This window comes from Suricata suricatta, chromosome 3 (genome assembly GCF_006229205.1).
Source record: "Suricata suricatta isolate VVHF042 chromosome 3, meerkat_22Aug2017_6uvM2_HiC, whole genome shotgun sequence".
Lineage (NCBI taxonomy): Eukaryota > Metazoa > Chordata > Mammalia > Carnivora > Herpestidae > Suricata > Suricata suricatta.
Genome location: NC_043702.1, coordinates 67377408 through 67396802, shown reverse-complemented (window position 1 = coordinate 67396802; position 19395 = coordinate 67377408). Strand labels below are relative to the sequence as shown.

The following is a 19395-nucleotide window of genomic DNA, read 5'->3' as shown; positions in this document are numbered from 1 at the left end:
TAAATGAATTTCTTGATGACATAAGGTGTGCAATTCACATTTATTTTTCAACAAACAGGAAAACATCAAGTAAAGAAGTATGTATCTACATCTCTGGAAAGGAAGCCATTTACTTCATAAAAAGATTCTGTGGTTATAGTTCTCAGTAGCAGGCAGAACAGTATACTACCCTAAAACCTATCAGAGAGATAAACAATCTCTCTGAAAGACTGTTTAAATAGTATGTGAAGGGCACCAAAGTGTGTTCTATCAGTGAAACCTCATTGCTGGTCTCTGTGAAGTTGTGTCCAGGCCAGTTCTGCTGCTTCCATTCACTCCACCGTTGCTCATCTCTTCGTTACATAGGAACCTGGTCTATTAGAGTTTGCTCTAAAGAAGGTTCGGAGGAGTCGAATTTTATTTAGTCTAAATTAAAAAATTTTTGATATCTAAGGGAATCACCTAACACAGAATTTATTTTAATTATATATACAATCAAGTTTTTACATGATAAGGAAGATGGTCCTCCTGACTCTGAAATCATATCACTAGATGTTATGGGCTGCATTGTGTTCCCTCAAAATTTGTATGTGGAAGCCAGGAGCTCAGAATGTGGCTACATTTGGAGACAGGGCTTTGAAAAGAAGTCATTTACGGGGCGCCTGGGTAGCTTGGTTGGTTAAGCGTCTGACTTCTGCTAGGCTTACGTCAAGATCTCACAGTTCATAGGTTTGAGCCCAGCATTGGGCTCTGTGCTGACAGCTCAGAGCCTGGAGCCTGCTTCACATTCTGCATCTCCCCCTCTTTCTCTCTGCCTCTGCCCTGCTTGCATTCTGTCTCTCTGACTCTCAAAAAGGAATAAACATTTAAAAGCCTTTAAAAAAAAGAAGTAATTTAGGTTAAGTGAGGTCATATGGGTGAGTCCTAATGGTGTTCTTATAAGAAGAGAAAATTTGGACACACAGAGACACTGGGATGCACTTGCATGGTGAAAAGATCCTGTGAAGAAAACCGCAAGAGTGCAGTCATCTGCAGGTCAAAGAGAGAGGTCTCAGAGGAAACCAACTCCGCTGCCATTAGATCTTGGACTCCCAGCCTCCAGAACTATAGGAGAGTAACTTTCTGATGTTTAAGCCACCTAGTCTGTGGTATTTTCAGATGTTAGCTCTGGCAAACTAGCATCCTGGGTAGATGCTTATAGTTTAGTCCTGTTTGTGTTAGAAGTTGTAAGAGGAAACTCTCAAGCCTCTCCCCCTGTTAATGGCATTCCCATCCTTTCAGCTGTTTAGACTTGAAAAACAAATGTGCTTTATTCTTGAGTTTCTTTCTCACACACTTAGATTTCTCAGTAAATCAAATGGTTTATATAGAATTTGAACACCCTTTCCCACTTTCTCTACCTCCATAATCCCTTGTGTAAATTATTACAGTTGTCTTCCGACTAGTCTCTCATAGACTGTTCTCTGTGAAGCAGCTGGAATGATTCTCTTAAAACACAGGTCACATCATATCACTCTGCTTCTCAAATCCTCCTGGTAGTTTCTTATGATCTTTCAGCTGTTGGGTGATCAGTTCTTCTCTCTCATCTCCTACTTCTTCACTGCTCTGCTCCAGTCACCCTGATTGGCTTGCCCTTCCTTAAACACACTTGACCTGTTTCTGCCTTTCCAACTGCATACTTGGTATTCCTTTTCCCTGAATGCCCTTCTCCAGATATCTCTGTGGCTTATTCCTTTGTGTTCTTCAAAATTAACTACTTGAGGACTTTCTATCTAAAATTTAAACCTCCTTCTCTCTCCCTTTCTTATCTAAAATATTCTATAATTTCCTTATATTTTCAAAAGTAAGATTTATGAGGTATCATTTACAAACAATAAAATACACCCCATTTTAAATATATCCTTAAATGAGTCTTGACAAATGAATAGAATCATATTTGAAATATAGAGCATTTCCCCATATGTTTCCTTATGCTCTATGCATGAATTTCTCACCCACCCTACATCTTCTGATAATCACTGGCAGGATTTCTGTCTCTAAAGTTTTGCCTTTTCTAGAGTTTCATATAAATAGAATTATAAAGTATGGAGCCGTTTTTGTCTAGCTTTTTTCACTTATTTTAATGCTGTTGAGATTTATTCATTTTGTTGCATGCATTAATTTATTCCTTTTTTTTTTTTGTTAATTGGGTGGTACTCCACAATACCACAATTGTTTATCCAATCACAAGTCGATTGTCAGTTGGGTTGTTTCTGCTTTGGGGCCATATTGCTTCACCTGTAGGACTTTCTTTGGGCTATGTTTTCATTTTCTCTTGAGTAAATTCCTAGAATCAGGATTGCTCAGTTATATGAAAGGGTGTATTTTAACTTTATGAGAAACTACCAACGTGGTTGTACCATTTTTCATTCTCACCAGCAATGTCTGAGAGTTCCCCTTGATCTGCATCCTCACCAGCATGTAGTTTTGTGCTTATTTATAATGGTGCCTTTACCTATAAATCTAACTTATTGTCTTTTCCACTTGCAGAGTAAATGGTTCATTGGGGGTGGGGGGGAATTTAATCTGTTTTTATCCCTGCTTTTCCAGTGTCCGAATCAGTTCCTGGCACAAAGTCGTTATTCAATGAATATTTGTTGCATACATGAATAAGAGTTTAATAAATATTACCTCTTTTGAGGGCTAAAAAAACTTCAAACAAGCAAAACAACAACAAAAAGCAGAGGCTCAGAAGGCTTTATGAACCTTCTGGAAGAGCAGGGGCTAAAACCTTAGCCATCTAACTTATGGTTGAACACTATTGACACTGTTCTACATTATAGGCCACTGGTTTGCGAAAGTAATTTTTATGATTCCTATTTAGAATATAGAAGCATTTGGATAATTTTTTATTATATTCAGGTCTTTTTATCTTCAAGCAGTTTTTAATTTCTAACGGGAGTAAAAAATATATATATATATAAATAGAAGAATAAAAAACATAAATATTTTAATACTAGAGATAAAATGGATTCCTATTTTAGAGCTTATTAGAACATGAAGTACTTTTTTTTTTTCTATTACCCACAAATAAGCATTTGACAAGAAGGGGGAAAAATCTTGACTAGAGGAATTTTACTACTTCATGTTGAAGCCCTACATCAGCTTGGTATTTTTAAGAAGCTTGATAATAACTTGGTTAAAAGATTGAGGATAGAAATTTGTGGCTTTAGGTAAGTCCTTGAGAGCAGCCTTCTAGAGACAATGTTTTAACTCTCAAAAATGCATAGGAAGTATATTTGAAATACATAGGAAATAAGAGATCTGGAAGGATACCTACCAAACCTATAATATTTCGGATGAAGAAGATAAGATTATGAGAAAAAAAGGCTTGTTTTCTTTGTATATTCCAAAATGTTCAACTGGAGTCTGGGAAATTCATCCTATAGCAAGTATAGGATTAGCTAGTTAGGGCCAGGTGGTGCTCATCACATCAGTTCCCCATAACCAAATTTACTTCCCATTTCAGGAAAATAGTAACCTACAAAGGTAGAATAGACCAAAATGTTTAAGGTATCATAAGTAGATTTGCCATTTTTGTCATACATTCTCTTACTCACTTACTGGCTCATTCCTTCAATGCCCATTGGTCTTCTCTGTATTATGTTAGAGTTGGTAGTATGAAAATGAGCATGATGTGGTCTCTACTCTCAAGGAGCCCAGTGGTTATTGAGAAGAGCCTACAGATGCACTTTCTATATTGTCATACACGTCAAGTATTTGTTGAATCAATAAATGAGAAGGTGCTAGAGGCAAGGCATATTCAAATAATTGTAGCCTAACATAGTATTTATACTAGATATTTGTGTAAAATCCTGGAGGAAGGAGTAACAAACTGCCCTGGGCAGTTAGGAAATATTCATAGAAGAAACACTAGTTTATTATATCTAGCATGTTTATGTTTTTCTTTCTTTATTGTAAGTTCCACATGAACAAGTCATAAGTAAAGTCAAGGGCCCTGAGGTAGACAGAATGGACTCCTGGGACCAGTGGGCAAGGATCCTTAAAATTAGTTATAGTAAGTTTTATATGGTAAAAACTTAGGGATGATGACAAAGCTCTGGGAAGATTATGTGATAATAGATTAGAAGGCAATCATACGAAGTGGAGAAAGGATCAATAACTTAGGTTTGAAATGTTTAAGTTTTGACTATTGACTCAGACAATGGTATTGGGAAGAAAATGAATAAATGGGGGAGCGGTTGAAGAAAGCACATCCAAAATTGGCAGGACTTTATTCATTCACTCAACAGAAAAAAAATTATGAATACTTTCTAATTTATATGAACTATAATGAAATTTTGCATATATAACTCTAATTAAACATCAAAATATCCTATGGAACAAGTATTATCCCTGTTTTACAGATGATCAGTATGAGGCTGCAACAGGTTAACAACAAAATATAATATTTGTCCAATATCATAGAGCCAATAAATGATAAATTAGAGTCAAATTCAAATCCATATGGTTTTAGAGCCCATGACTTTCTCCTACAACATATTAAAATAATAATAGTAAAGGGATGATGATGATGATGATGATTACAACTCCTTAAAAGCAAGGACTGTCATATATTTCTATGTATTTTCCCATAGCACTTAGCAAAGTACTCAGCACAAAATAATTTTAAACCATTAAATGAATGAATGAATGAATGAATGGCATTGCCTGCTCTGTGCTAGACATTTGGGCATAAAAATGACAGCATAGATGGGCTGTCTGCTTTTATGTAGCATATTATCTATTGAAAAAGTTAGATATAAAACATTACACAAATAAGTGCTTAATTATAGTTGACTTTAGTGCTAACACATAAAGGTGCAGAATGTCATGAGAGTGAGAAATCCTTCTAAAGTTACTTATTTAGAGGCCAAGGAGAGGATGTTGCTATTTGAGTGGAAATGAAATTCAGGTGAGAAAAAGTTTAAGAACTTAATGGAGAGAGTGTTTATGCTTTTAGTATTAACTAGTAGTCATGGTGTTTTGTGGAGTTATTTTGCATATTTTTGAAAAGCTTTTTTTTTATGATATAGCTATAAGTTTAAATGATTTCCTAGAGAGATAAGTATAAGAACATAGACAATCTCTAAAAGAGAGAATAAATTCCAAAATGTAGAAATAAATACGTTCATAAAAGACTTATCACTGTGTTATTTAAATAGTCATCTTAATAGAAACAGATTAAATATTTAGTAATAATGAGTAAGCAAACTATGTCACATCACTAAAAATTATAGTTATGAAGAGTGATGTAACAATGTGGAAAATGCTTTCATTATAGTGTGATATAAAAAAGATTAAAGACATCGTATGCTTATAAATATGTTGAAAATATACATAAGTACTAAAAGAAACATGTTAAAAAACTACCATAACTGGTGGAAATATTAGAGATTTCTTTTTCATTTTTCATTTTGTAAATATTCTGTAGTGTGATTTTATTATTTTTGTAACTCAAAATACTTTTTGAAAAAGAAAAAAGCAGCATAAAAATGTGTTTGACTTGTGCAGATTGATCATAGTTCTCTGATTTTATGTCTTATATCAATACTTATGGCACACTGGGGGCTAATTTAGTCAATAGAGAGACTTCAAAAAAATGAATCCCAAATCATTATTGTTCAATGCACACAGGAAGGTACTAATAATAACTACAAAGGCAAAGGGAGAGCATCTGCAACCCAGAAACTAAAATTAGTGATCATGTTGAGGGGAGTTCTACCGAATTATGTTTTCTAGAAGACAGCCACAGGCTCTTCTCATGTAAGGAAGACTGATCACCTCCATTAGTCCTGAAAGAAAAGCAAAGACTTCGGGATGAGGGCATTTAATTATAATGTTTATCTAATCACTCTGTAGCCATTTATATAAATAAGATGGCATAGAGCACATGCTTTGTTTTGGGCAGAGTAAGTAGAGGATGTGTTTGGTGAAGAGTATATTTTAAGCCAAACAATCAAACACCACCAGTCAAAATTGTTGGCATTTTAAAACTGGTGTTTTTATAAATGTAAAAATGTGCAGATATAGTCACTCTTTTGCCTTTGGACTGTTGAACATCCCAGTCTATGAGCTAGTGGTAGTGACAATTTTATAACAGTAACAACAGTGATGATGCCTAATACCTAGTTGTATTTACTTATGCTGGGCCCTCATCTAGCTGGTTTTACCTATGTTAACTCACTTTACCTTCATAACACCCCCATGCGGTTGATTGCTATCCTTATCCCACTTTAAGAAGACAACATAGAGGTTAAGCAGCATGTCCGAGGTCACTCAACTAAATGTGTGGAATTGAATGAAACACCAATTCTGGCTGGAGAATCCAAAGTCCAGTGTCCTGGGTACCCGGGATATTTTATGCACCTGAAGAATTTGTTTTCATTAATACTTCCATCTTACGGCCAGAGTTACTAAAAACTATTTTGGATGAAATTAACTACAGAACTCATTCCAAACTTGTATTTCGTCTCTTCACATTGCTGTCTCTAGTTTTTCTTTTCTTTTGATAGTTTTGGATTAGAGTTATTTGGACTAAGTTCATCAGTACAGATGAAAAACAGGAAAGTGGGATTTTTCTCATTTTATCTTGATTTATTCAAAATGTCTGCTTTTAACATTTAAGAACATAAAATCTAAATCTCCAGAGCCTTCTTTGAACTAAGGAAGGGTTCATACAGATACCTTTTTTGAACTCCCTGTACAAGTGTGCAGCCTCTGAGAACAAACTGCTGAGATTTCAAACAATAGAGGTGCAGGCTCAGGAAAGAACAATGATTTGATTGGCTATATGTGATACCTGTGATGTATCATAGAAATATTTAGATAATATATTTTTACTCTTTGGAATTGATTTATGGATGAGCAGTATCAGTGACTAGAGACAGGCCGGATGAGGAGGCCTAAGGTGACTAATGTCCACTTAGAAAACCTGACTCTCCAAAAAATAGTCTCCTCTATGAGCTTGACATTTTTAGACCAAAAATTGCTTAGTACTTTCAGAACAAAGTTCAGTACTTTCTTAGTACTTAGTCATTTCACTGTTGAAATGTAAATATACTCCCAGGAATGGAGTAATACATTATGCCACTGTCCTCACTAACACAATCTAATCACTTTGGAAAACAGAGACCATGACCCTGAGGGAAACCAGCAAACTGCAAGCAAACTGCATGGAGATGTGATACCAGCCCCGTAGCCAGGTTTAGATGAGGCCATGAGAAATAGGAATCTGGACAGTTGGACCAAAGGAGGTGATGATACTGTAGGTGTTAATGATATGAAGGCAGGGCCACAGGGTGTTTTGGAGGGGATAGCTTAAAGAAGCTTAAAAGGGGAACCTAAGAAGATCATAGTGTGTAATATAGATTACTTAATTTATTCTGGAGCCCTCTCCCTGTCCTGGCTGTGCTGGTGGAAATGGCACAAAGTTACAGCTGGAGGCAGCATGTTGTAGCTAAAAGAGCAGAGGTCAGGGTCAAGCAGGCCTGGGTTCAAATCTAATCAGTATGGCCTTGAATAAGTTACTGCTCAGTTTCCTCCATCTATAAATGTAGAAATCAAGCTATTAAAGTAGGAAAGAAAGTGTCTCCTGCCATGCAAGGGTAGCTATATGCATATCATATCTATATGCATCATAATATGCGGTAACTACAGAAAGCATATACATGTATGTATACATTTATATGCATCCTTTGTACTGCTACCTTTCTCCCTTATTATGTTACTTCTGCAAGAAACTTGCCATGTATTCTTTATTTTTCACCTTGGTTTCCTTTTATCATATACACTTTCACCAAAGTATCAGAATATTCAGATCATTTCCTATTAAACTATGGTGTTGGGCCCTTTTTTTCTTCTGCAGTCAATTAGCAGAATGACCAACATGGAAAAGTCTAATTGTTAGCTACCTGAAAAGTAGAACTTTTGCCACAGGCTATAACAGGTTCAGACAATATAATACTTTATATTTACTTTAATTTACTTTAATAAGACAGAGACTACTGCTCCTAAGGAATATTGAGTTTTCTTTTCAGCAGCACTACTGTGCCATAGCCATGACAAAGCTAAACAGTTTCAGGACTATGAAAAATATCTCTTCCCTCACAAGAGGAAAGAGCCCCCAGACCTAACCTATGTTGTTATTTGAATTTATGACAAGGCTTGGTAAAGACTTGAGGCAATTCTTCTGTGTGTTCAGGTAAAACCTGAATCATAACTTATGTATTACCTAGGTAAATATAACTAACCGCTGTAGCAGTTTAAATAATGTTTTTTTTATGATTCTAAAAGGAAGACTTTAGGGAACATATGCCAGTTTCTAAATCCAGGCACATGTTCACGTGGCCCTAAGTTAGGGGTCCCTGATCAATGGGTTGGATACCATCTGTCAGGAGGACCTTGAAGTTTTACCTGACAAATCTCAGAGCAGTTCTCCGGGCCTCTGGCTTCCTTACTCCCACATGCTTAGTTAGCTAGGAATCCCCTAGGAAATGGGGGGCGGGGGGAGCAAGGAGATAGGCAGGTAGTATTTTTGTTCCTCCCCTCAGTGCCTTCTCTTTATTTTGTTCTCAGAACCATCCCCAGAGAGCTAAACAGTTTCAGGAATATGAAAAACATCTCTTCCCTCACAAGTCTGGAGCCCCCAGACCTATCCATTTAATTTTTACATCTGTTTATTTTTACATTTTTTTTTCAAAATCTAACAGTTTATGCAGAGAAGACGACTTGGAGATACCTGTCCTTTTTACAAAATTTCTTACCATACTTTTAAGAGTTTCTAGAAGAATGAAGTTGTTGGTACCTATTTGTTTTCTAAGTATAACTGTGGGCATAGTTATAAATATTTTAATTTATGAATTAATGCTATAGCCTGTCATCTCCTAACCTACCTGGTCTTTCTTGGAATAATAAAATATATATCCTTGGGGCCAATATCCATAGTTCCAGAATATTCTGAGCCATCTGGCTCTGCAACAGAACAAATTTAGACTGGAAATAATACAATAGGGAGTAAAAGAAGCTCCCTTTGCCCACCACACCTCCCATGGGCTGTTCCTTTTTTTTTTTTTTTGATGTTTATTTTTGAATGAGAGAGACAGAGCGTGAGTGAGGGAGGGGCAGAGAGGGATGAAGACGCAGGATCTGAAGCAGGCTCCAGGCTCCACGCTGTCAGCAGAGTCTGATGCAGGGCTCGAACTCGTGAACCATGAAATTATGATCTGAGCCAGTCAGAGGCTTAACTGAGCCACCCAGATGCCCCTGGACTGGCTCTATTTGTAGAAGTACAGACCAGAAATCCTGTGCCCTATTAGATCTTTGCCTTGGTAGCAGCCTGCTGCAGAAGTTTAGTTTCACATTTTAATTTTCTTTAATGTTTGTTTGTTTATTTTGAGAGGGGGAGAGAGGATATGAGAGAATCCCAAACAGGCTATTGTCAGTACAAGCGCTATATGGGGCTAAATTTCACAAACCAAACCATGAGATCATGACCTGAGCCAAAATGAAGAGTTGAATGCTTAATCGACTAAGCCACCAAGGTGCCGCTAATTTCTCATTTTTAAATAGTGACAAAGATGCCTGTCTTTCTAGTCATAGGAGGGATTTGTAGGCTTAATATTATATCAAAGTACTTTATAACCCACATAAAAAACTTATATAATAGGTACTTTTATTGAATACTAAATTCTAGGAATAGTCCTAGAAGCTTTACGTATATTATGGTATCTCTTTCAAGCCTCAACACAGCTCTGCACAATTGTTATAATTAGATTTGATGTATAATGAGTTCATAGAAATTCAAAGAGGTTGTGTGATTTTCTGAGGTCACATAGGTTGAAAGTATGAGTCAAGATTCAGCTCAGTATTTCCAAATGGAGGCTTTAATTTTCTTTCTACTCAGAACTAAGGCAATAACATTATTTAGTGTCCTTAAGAATGGTGGGTGACATTAAGAAAAGAAGAAGAAAAAATGCTAAATAATCTGCCCCTTCAGCAAAGCTGTCAAATCACCCTTATAAAACCAATGCTTATATTTTAGAACAGACCTGAAAATCCCTGGGCTATTGATGGACACTGAAGTTGCTTCCATATTTTGGCTATTGTAAATCATGCTGCAATAAACACAAGGGTGTATACATCTTCTCAATTTAGTGTTTTCATTTTCTCTGAGTAAATACCTACTAGTGGAATTACTGGATTGAATGTTTTTCTATTTTAAAATTTTTAATTGAAGTCTAATTAACATACAGTGTTGTTAGTTTTAGGTATACAATATGATTCAACAGTTCTACACATTTCTCAGCACTCATCCTGAGAAGCATACTCTTCATCCACTTTATCTATTTCATCCTCCCACTCTGTCAACCACCAGTTTGTTCTCTATTCAAGCATCTGGGGGGTTTTTTGTTTGTTTTTTTCTTTTGTTTGTTTTGTTTCTTAAATTCTAACATATGAATGAAATCATATGGTATTTGTCTTTCTGTGACTTAGCATTATAGCTTTGTATTATAAATAATGTCCTTGTCCATCCTTGTTATTGTAAATGGCAAGATCTCATTTTTTTTTATGACTCAATATTCCATTGTGTATAGATCCTATATCTTTATCTGTTCATCTATTGATGGACTTATTTTCTTAATTTTTTATGTCTTTATTTTATTTTGAGAGACAGAAGCAGAGAGTGAGTGAGGAACGGGCAGAGAGAGAGAGAAACAGAATCTGAAGCAGGCTCCAGGCTCTGAGCTGTCAGCACAGACAGGCGGAGCTTGAACCCTCAAACTGTGAGATCACAACCTGGGCTGAAGTCAGACACTTAACCGACTGAGCCACCCAGGTGCTCCAATAAAGAAATATTTATTAAAGAAAATCTACTAAATCTTGGTAAGCACGTCAAGTCTGTAGCACTGGGGTACAACCTGCTTCCTCCTTATGCCCATCCTGACTCAGTATGACAGAGGCTTCATTCTAGGCATGTTTAGCCAAGAACACAGGGCTCCTTCTCCTCCTAGCTCCCAGAGGAGGACAATGGTATCTTCCCAAGAAGGATAGATTGACAGCATTATTATTCCACCCCCACCTCTGCATGTGTTATGGAAACTAAATGCTAAGTCTGTGCATCTAAGAGTTTAGGACTTTCTTCATTCACCCAGACCCCACCCAAAACGTAGAAGTGCTATCTCAGACATAGACTCTAATTGCTGTTCCTGCTTAGCTCTCTGCTCCTAAAGCAAAGGAATCAGTCATTAAGAAGCATACTGTTGTCCTTGTCCCCAGCTCTGAAGCCAAATCTCAGAGATTTTCCCCAACAGGAGCCCCAAAATTCTCTCCAAAATGATTGGTTTTATTTGAAGTGCAGCCTAAATATGCTCTCAAAAATAAAAGAAGTTTTGGTGGAAAGCAATTAAGAGGTGGTAGATAGCTGTATGAGAGATACAGGCTGGACAGTAGCCTAGCTAGTGTACCAGCGAGAACCAGGAAATGAGACAGCTAAGAAGAACCCTTCCAGCATCAGAAAACTTCAAACAATGACCTCAATAGCAGAGGAGCTACAATTTAATGAGATCAGATCACCAGAGCAATTTATGCCCCAGGTTATTGTCAAACACAATAGAGCAATCAGCCAGCAATTAGTGGAGCCCAATAGCTGAATATATGTGGCAAGCCTTACAACAACCACAAATGAATGTACAGTGTAGTGAAAAGTAAAAACCAGCACTGTTCTTAACATCATGGTCAAATAAATTCTCCTTTTTAACATTTCATGAGCTGCTCAAAATCATTACATGTTCTAGTTTCTTACTCTTTGGAATATGCTTTTCTTGTAAAACCTTTTATCTTTCCTGAAATTGCTGACTGCCTTCTTTTTTTCTTGCCTTCTGTGCTTGAATGTGTTCAGTCTTTTCCAAGAGTTCAATAATTCTATCTTATTGGCTCTTTATTAAACTTTTAAGTATATATTACAGCAGATGTTACATAACAGATCTCTAAAAACTTTTCATATTGTATGACTAAAACTCTGTATCCATTGAACAATTCCCCATTTTCCGCTCTCTCACCCCTGAAAACCATTATTCTACTTTGTTTCTGTAAGTTTCACTACTTGAGGTACCTCATATAACTAGAATCGTGAGGTATTGGTTCTACTGTGACTGGCTAATAAGCCACTTAAAATAATTTTTTCAATGTTTATCCATGTTGTAGCATATGACAGGATTTCCTTCTTTTTTCAAGGGCTGAATAATATCCCATTGTATGTATATGCCACATTTTCTTTATTCATCTGTAGATAGATTATTTCTACCTCTATTATGAAGAATGCTGCAATGAATATGGGAATGTAAATATCTCTTCATGATCCTGATCCTGGCTTCAATTCTTTTGGATAAATACCCAAAAGTGGGGTTGCTGGATTATATGGTAGTTCTATTTTTAATTTTTTGAGGAACCTACGTACTATTTTCTATAGGGGCTGCACAATTTACATTCCTGACAACAATGCACAAGGGTTCCAATTTCCCCACATCTTTACCCACACTTGTTCTTCTCTCGTTTTGTTGATTTTATCATGGTCATCCTAACAGGTGTGAAGTGATACTTCATTGTATTTTTGATTTGCATTTCCCTGATGATTAGTGACAGTCGTGTGTGTGTGTGTGTGTGTGTGTGTGTGTGTGTGTGTGTGTGTGTGTGTGTATAGCTGTTGACCATTCTAGGTCTTCTTTGGAGAAATGTCTATTCAAGTCCTCTGCCCATTTTTAATCAAGCTATTTGTTTTATTGCTTTTGGGTTATAGGAATTCTTTATATATTTTGGATATTAACACCTTATCAAATATAGTTCACAAACATTTTCTCCCATTCCGTAGTTAGTTCATTCTGTTGATTATTTCCTTTGATATGTAGAAGTTTTTTAGTTTTGTTGCCTGTGATTTTTGGTGTTACATTCAAGAAATCATTGCTAATGCCAAAAGTCATAAAACTTTCCTCCGTTTTCTTCTAGAAATTATATAGTCTCAGGTTATTAAGTCTTTCTCCATTTTGAATCAATTTTTACATACAGTGTATGATAAAGGTCCAGTTTCATTCTTTTGTATGTGGATATCCAGTTCTCTCAGCACCACTTTTTGAGGAGACTATCCTTTCCCCATTTATAGTTTTGCCATCCTTGCTGAAGATCTTTTGACTACATAAATAAGGATATATTTCTAGGTTCTCTGTTCAGTTCTATTGGTCTAGATATCTGTCTTTATGCTAGTACCATACTATTTGATTATTTTAGCTTTGTAATGCATTTTGAAATTAGGAAGTATAAGTCTTCCAACTTTATTCTTTTTTCTTAAGATTGTTTTAACTATTCAGGATCCTTTGTGGTTCCATATGAATTTTAGGATTATATGTTTATATTTCTTTAAAAATGCCATTGGTATTTTGATAGGGATTTTAACAAATTCATAGATCACTTTGGGTAATATGGACATTTGAACAACATTCAGTCTGGTCTATGAACACATGTATAGATTTTCGTTCATATCTTTCAATTCTTTCAGGAGTGTTTTATAGTTTTAAGTGTGCAGGTCTTTCATGTCTTTAGCTTCATGTATTCCTAAGTATTTTATTCTTTTTGAAACTATTGTAAATACAGTTGTTTTCTTCATTTTTTTTTTGGATTGTTCATTGTTAGTTTATAGAAACTCAACTGAGTTTTGTATGTTGATTTTTTTATCTTGCAATACGCTTAATTCATTTATTCTTCATGAGAGTTTTTTTCATGAAAGATGTTGAGTTTGTCAAATGCTTTTTATGTATTTAATAAGGTGGTCATGTGATTTTTATCTTTTGTTCTATTAATGTGGTATATCATACTGATGGATGTCATTATGTTGAACCACCCTTGCATTCCAGGGCTAAATTTCACTTGGTCATGATGTATGATCCTTTTAATGTACTGTTGAATTTGATTTGGTAGTATTTTATTGGGGATTTTTGCATACATATATATCAGAGATATGACCTTGCAGGCTTCTTTTCTTATAGTATATTTTTCTGGGTTTGGTATCAGGGTAATGCTATCCTCATAAAATGAATTTGGAAGTATTCTTTCCTTATCAGCTTTGTGAAAGAGTTTGAAAAAGATTAACATCAATTCTTCTCTTCTCCTCAATGTTTGTAGAATTCACCAGTGAAGCCATCTGGTTATTGGCTTTTCTTTTTTGGGAGATTTTTTATTACTGATTCAGTCTCCTTACTATTTATAGGCATGATCAAAATTTCTATGTCTTCATGATTCAGTTTTGATAGATTTCCTGTTTCTAGGAATTTGTTTATTTTTTTCTAGGTTATCCAATTTGTTGACATATAATTGCTCATAGTAATCTCTTAATAACTTTTAATTTCAGTGCCATCAGTTGTAATGCCTCCTCTTTCATTTCCAATCTTGAGTCTTCTCTATTTTTTTCCTTAGTCTACCTAAAAATTTGTCAATTTCATTGATCTTTTCAGAACACAAACTCTATTTTATTGATCCTTTATATTGTTTTTATAGTCCCTTTAATTTATTTCTGATCTGATTTTTATTATTTCCTGTGCTAACTTCAGGCTTAGTCTATTCTTCTTTTTCTAGTTCCTTGTGGTTTAAAGTTATGTTGAAACTTTTTCTCATTTTATTGTAGAAATTTATTGCTATAAACTTCCTTCTCAGTACTGCTTTTACTGTATCCCATACATTTTATTATATTGTGTTTTCATTTTCCTTTGTCTCAAAATATTTTCTAATTTTTCTTTTGATATCTTCTTTGACTCATTCAGTGTTCAAACACACATTGTTTCATTTTCATGTATTTGAATTTTTTGGTTTTCCTTCTCATTGTTTTCTGGTTTCATTACATTGTGGTTGGAAAATATATTTAGTATGATTTTAGTCTTTTTGAAATTTAGTATGATTTCAGTCTTTTTAAATTTGTTAGGACAAGTTTTGTAACCTAACATATGATCTGTTCTGGAGCATGTTCTGTATGTACTTGAGAAAACTGTATTCTGCTGCTATTGGCTAAAATTTTCTATATATGCTGTTAGGTTCATTTGGTCTATAGTGTTGTTCAGGTCTTCTTTTTCCTTATTTCTCTTCTGTCTGCATGCTGTACATTGTTTAAAGTGAACTGTTGAGAACTTAAAAAACCAAATGAACAAAGGGGAAAAAAGGGAGGGGGGAGAGAGAGAGAGACAGACAGACAGAGACAGACAGACAAATCAAGAAATAGATTCATAACTATAGAGAATACACTGATGGTTACCAGAGGGAAGGTGGGTGGGAGGATGGGTGAAATAGGTGATTTTTATTCTTTTGTTCTTTAACTTTTATACCAGAATTCAAAGTGATTTTCGGGGCACCTGGGTGGCTCAGTCAGTTGGGCATTGGACTTTGGCTCAGGTCATGCTCTCTTGGTTTGTGGGTTTAAGCCCTGCATTGGGTTTCTCACAGACTGTGGAGCCTGCTTGGGACTCTCTCTCTATCCCTTTCCCTCTCCCTACACCCTTCCTCCTTTCTGTCTCTCTCTTTTTTTTTAAAAGTGATTTTTGACACACCTCCATTACAGTAATGTTTTTTGTCTGTATACTTTCACATACTTTTGTGTTGCTGTTCAGGGTCTGTTTGTTTCAACTTGAAGAATTCCCTTTAGCATTTTTGCAAAGTAGGTCTAGTCGTGATGAACTTCCTCAGCTTTTTATCTTTTCCAAGACCTGGAAAGTTTTTATCTCTCATTCATTTTTGAAGAACAGTTTTGCCCGACATAGCATTCTTGGTTGATGGTTTCCCTTTCAGCACTTTGATTATATCATCCTACGCCCTTCTACAAAGTTCTTGGTGAAAGTCAGGGAGGTTCTCTTACACGTGCATTGCTTTTCTCTTACTGCTTTCTGAATTCTTTCTCTCTCTGTCTTTGACTTTTGACAGTTTAATTATAATGTGTGTCAGTGTGGATTTCTTTAAATTCACTGTGATTGAAGTTCTATGGGCTTCTTAAATCTGGATGTCAGTTTCCTTTTCCGGATTTGGGAAGCTTTCTTTAAGTAAGCTTTTCGTTCCTTATTCTCGTTCTTTTTCTTCTGGGACTTCCATAATGTACATTTGTCTGCTTAATGGTATTTTATATAATTCTCAGGCTTTCTTCAGTTTCTTTTTCATTCTGTTTTTCTGACTGGAAAATTTCAAATGGCTGGTTTTTGAGTTCATTGATTCTTCTGCTGGATTGAGTTTAATGTTGAATTGCTCTAGATAATTTTTCAGTTCAGTCATCATATTTTTCAGCTCCAAAATTTCTTTTGGTTCTTTTTAGCATTTTCTATCTCTTTGCAGTATTCTCATTTTGTTTGTGCACTGTTTTATTGAGGTCATGGAGTATCCTTATTGTGGTTATTTTAATTCTATGACAGGTAATTCATATTCCTCCATTTAAGATGAGTTTCTAGAGATTTATGTTTTCCTTTGTTTAGGCCATGTTTCCCTATTTCATGTGTCTCATTACTTTGTGGTGAGATTGACACATTTGAAATAACAGAAATATCTCCTAGTCTTTATGGACTGGCTTTGTACAGCAGAAGACCTTAGTAATTAGCCTGAGTAAGGATTCTGGGAAACTCTAAACTTTTTGTTGTTGTTGTTGGGGGGAATATAATTTTTCTGGAGAAGGAATGTGTTAGTATGTAGTTATAGAGTGAGGATTTCTATAATCAAGTGTATCGTAAGACTCTCCATTAGTTTCCAGACTTTGAGCTTTACCTCTTGTTTATGTAGTATGAGCCTTTCTCTTAGTCCAGACTCTCTTTGGGATTCTACTGCATAGGACTTTATTGTAGTTGGAAACCAAGATTTAGACTGCTTGAGTGATCTTCTGATCATCAATGCAGCTAGCAAAGAGCAGAGCTTTATGTACAGGCAGTCTGGGACTTAGGAACCTGTAGTTTTAAATAAATTGCATTAATGTATATCGATTACTGCATCTCAGGTTCCTTTGTTTCCTTTTTGCTATAGCTCTCTCTTGGCTACCATGGGGTCACTGCAGCTGCCCATAGTAGCTAATGCTTCTATATTTCAATCCCTGAAAACCTTTGTCACCAATTTTCTCTCTGGAACACTTTACCCTCTTAGAGGCCCAGCCCCAAGTGAGCCCAGCTGAGGAGTCTTTTATTTTCCTTAGTGAGAGCAGGAAGCATGCTTTTTGTGTTGCCCAAGTCAAGTAGAATTTCTTGCAATAATAAATAGATACCTGATATTCTTTAAGAATAAGTGAATGAAGAACTGTCTGATGTAGAAGACATAAAAGAGACTATTGCCTAATTAGAGGGATTTACCAAGTAGAAACTATAAGATAACTTTCTGCAGAAATAATACTTGTAATTGTAGTTAGGTTCTACAGTTAGATTAATACCACCAATACAGCAGTCCAATTAACTTTTAAGTTATGCAATATATATGGGTTAATCTAGAAGTCCAACCATCATTTTTATAAATTGCTTCTATAAGAAAATGTTTTCTGAAGGACAAATAGCCTAGGAATGAATTTTTGGAAACAATTTGTAAATTGAAATTAATATCTGAGGCCATTAATCTGTTGGTAATTTTTGCTTGTCTTTTACTGATTTATAGTTATAAAGAATTGTGAGGTCAAAAACTGTTTCCTATTACATAATAACAGCACTATGCCCAACTCTTGCATTTTCTCTTTGCTCTTATTCCCACCCAGCATTCATTCTGTTACCTTCTATATATAGTAGGTATTAAAAAAGCTTTTGGGTATTGATTGATTTTTCGATGCCTAGGGTTCTTGCTTCATCCTAATTAGCAAAACCATAAATGACTGTTGGAATATAAATTAAGTAACTTCGACTTTAATTGATATGGTTATATAATATTAATCAAAATAAAATTATAATAACAGATTTGGATATTTACCATTTTTACCACATGACTTATAATTTAGGGTCAAATTGTCATGGTAAAGACTAGAAGGCATCCTTGTTTCAAAGGCCCCAAAAGCCTTGTGTTCTAAGCAACGCTTTTAAGGATTTCTTCTCACTGGAACAGAGAGAGAATGACCTCTCTCATTTGAGGAAATACTATAGAGTGGTCTAATGTCCTGACAATATATCTATCATACTTTCTGTCTTGGAGTTTAGGATGGCCTAACTACTTTTTTCTTGTATAGAGGAAAGCTACAACTGGAGAAGAAGAATCCATCACACATTTGTTTTGAGTAGAGTGATGAAAAGATACTGAGTCCACAAAGAACACTATTTTGCCTTTCCAGGTGTAACTGTGTAGAACCACATAATCCTAGCAATGATACTCTGAAGGAATGGAGAGAGTCCAATATTTCTGCCTCTGACATAATTTGGGAGAACCTAACTGTGTCGGTAAGTTAAACATTGAAAAATAAGTCATATCTTGAATCCTACTATTGGAAGGGCTTTTGTTGACATTTTGAATGAATTATTGCCATAAAGTAAATTATTTAAAAAACTTTGAATGAATTATTGCCAGTAAGGTAAATTATTATAAAAGTAATAATTTTGTGTTAATTTTAATTTAATTTTTAGGATTTCATGAGTAAACTGGGGTTTTCTTTGATTATTAAGTTTTACTAATAGTTAGTAGGCCTGAGTTATTCTAAGGGCAATCATAATATGACCAGATTAACTGAAGGCACATTAAATAAGAGTGGTTTTGACCTAAATGAAACCATATGGCAGAAGTAAGTAGGCCTTCTGTGTAAAGAACCCAGAGTGCTTTTATCTCACTCTGTAACACTGCTCCAGCTGTTCAGAATATGCTGATGGGGGGGGGATGTTTGTTAATATTTTAGTGTAAATATTGAAGTCTTTAGGAAGAACAAAATCACTATGAACAAAATTCTGGCACCTTCCTCAGGAAGGACTTTCTAATTTACATTTTCTTCTTATCTCTCACTCAAGCAAAAGAATGGCAACAATTTTTTTCCCTATCAGGGTGAAATCCTGTACTTAAAAAAACTTCTGGCTTTCCTCTGTTTTGTAATTCCCCCCCACCATAGCTGCATCTCCTAATTCTTCCTAATCTCTTATAATGTTTGTGCACCGTTTTTTTCCATCTGTATTTGCATCCTGCTGTTCAGTCGAATCATAACTGAAGAAATTGAGTGTTCTGCATTTAGTAAATATTAGAATCTGAATTATTCTAGCTACAAACATTACAATCCAAAGTTTCTGCCACTTTACTTACCTGTATAAGCTCAAATCCCATTATAACCATCAGCATAACACTATATGAATACCAGTTCATTTTATGAAACTCGTATTTTAGCAAGTGAGCCAGTTCGTGGAACATAGAAATCTTTTTTTT

General features: G+C 35.3%; 1 protein-coding gene across 5 annotated transcripts in view; it reads left to right on the top strand.

Annotated features, from left to right (window-relative positions):
• SLC4A10 (solute carrier family 4 member 10) overlaps positions 1-19395 on the top strand; it is a 293603-nt gene that overhangs the window by 229970 nt on the left and 44238 nt on the right. For all 5 annotated transcript variants that reach the window (XM_029934489.1, XM_029934491.1, XM_029934488.1 and 2 more), the window contains one exon: positions 18326-18431. In XM_029934489.1, coding sequence (XP_029790349.1) covers positions 18326-18431 — 106 coding nt within the window. The remainder of the gene's footprint in view (positions 1-18325; positions 18432-19395) is intronic.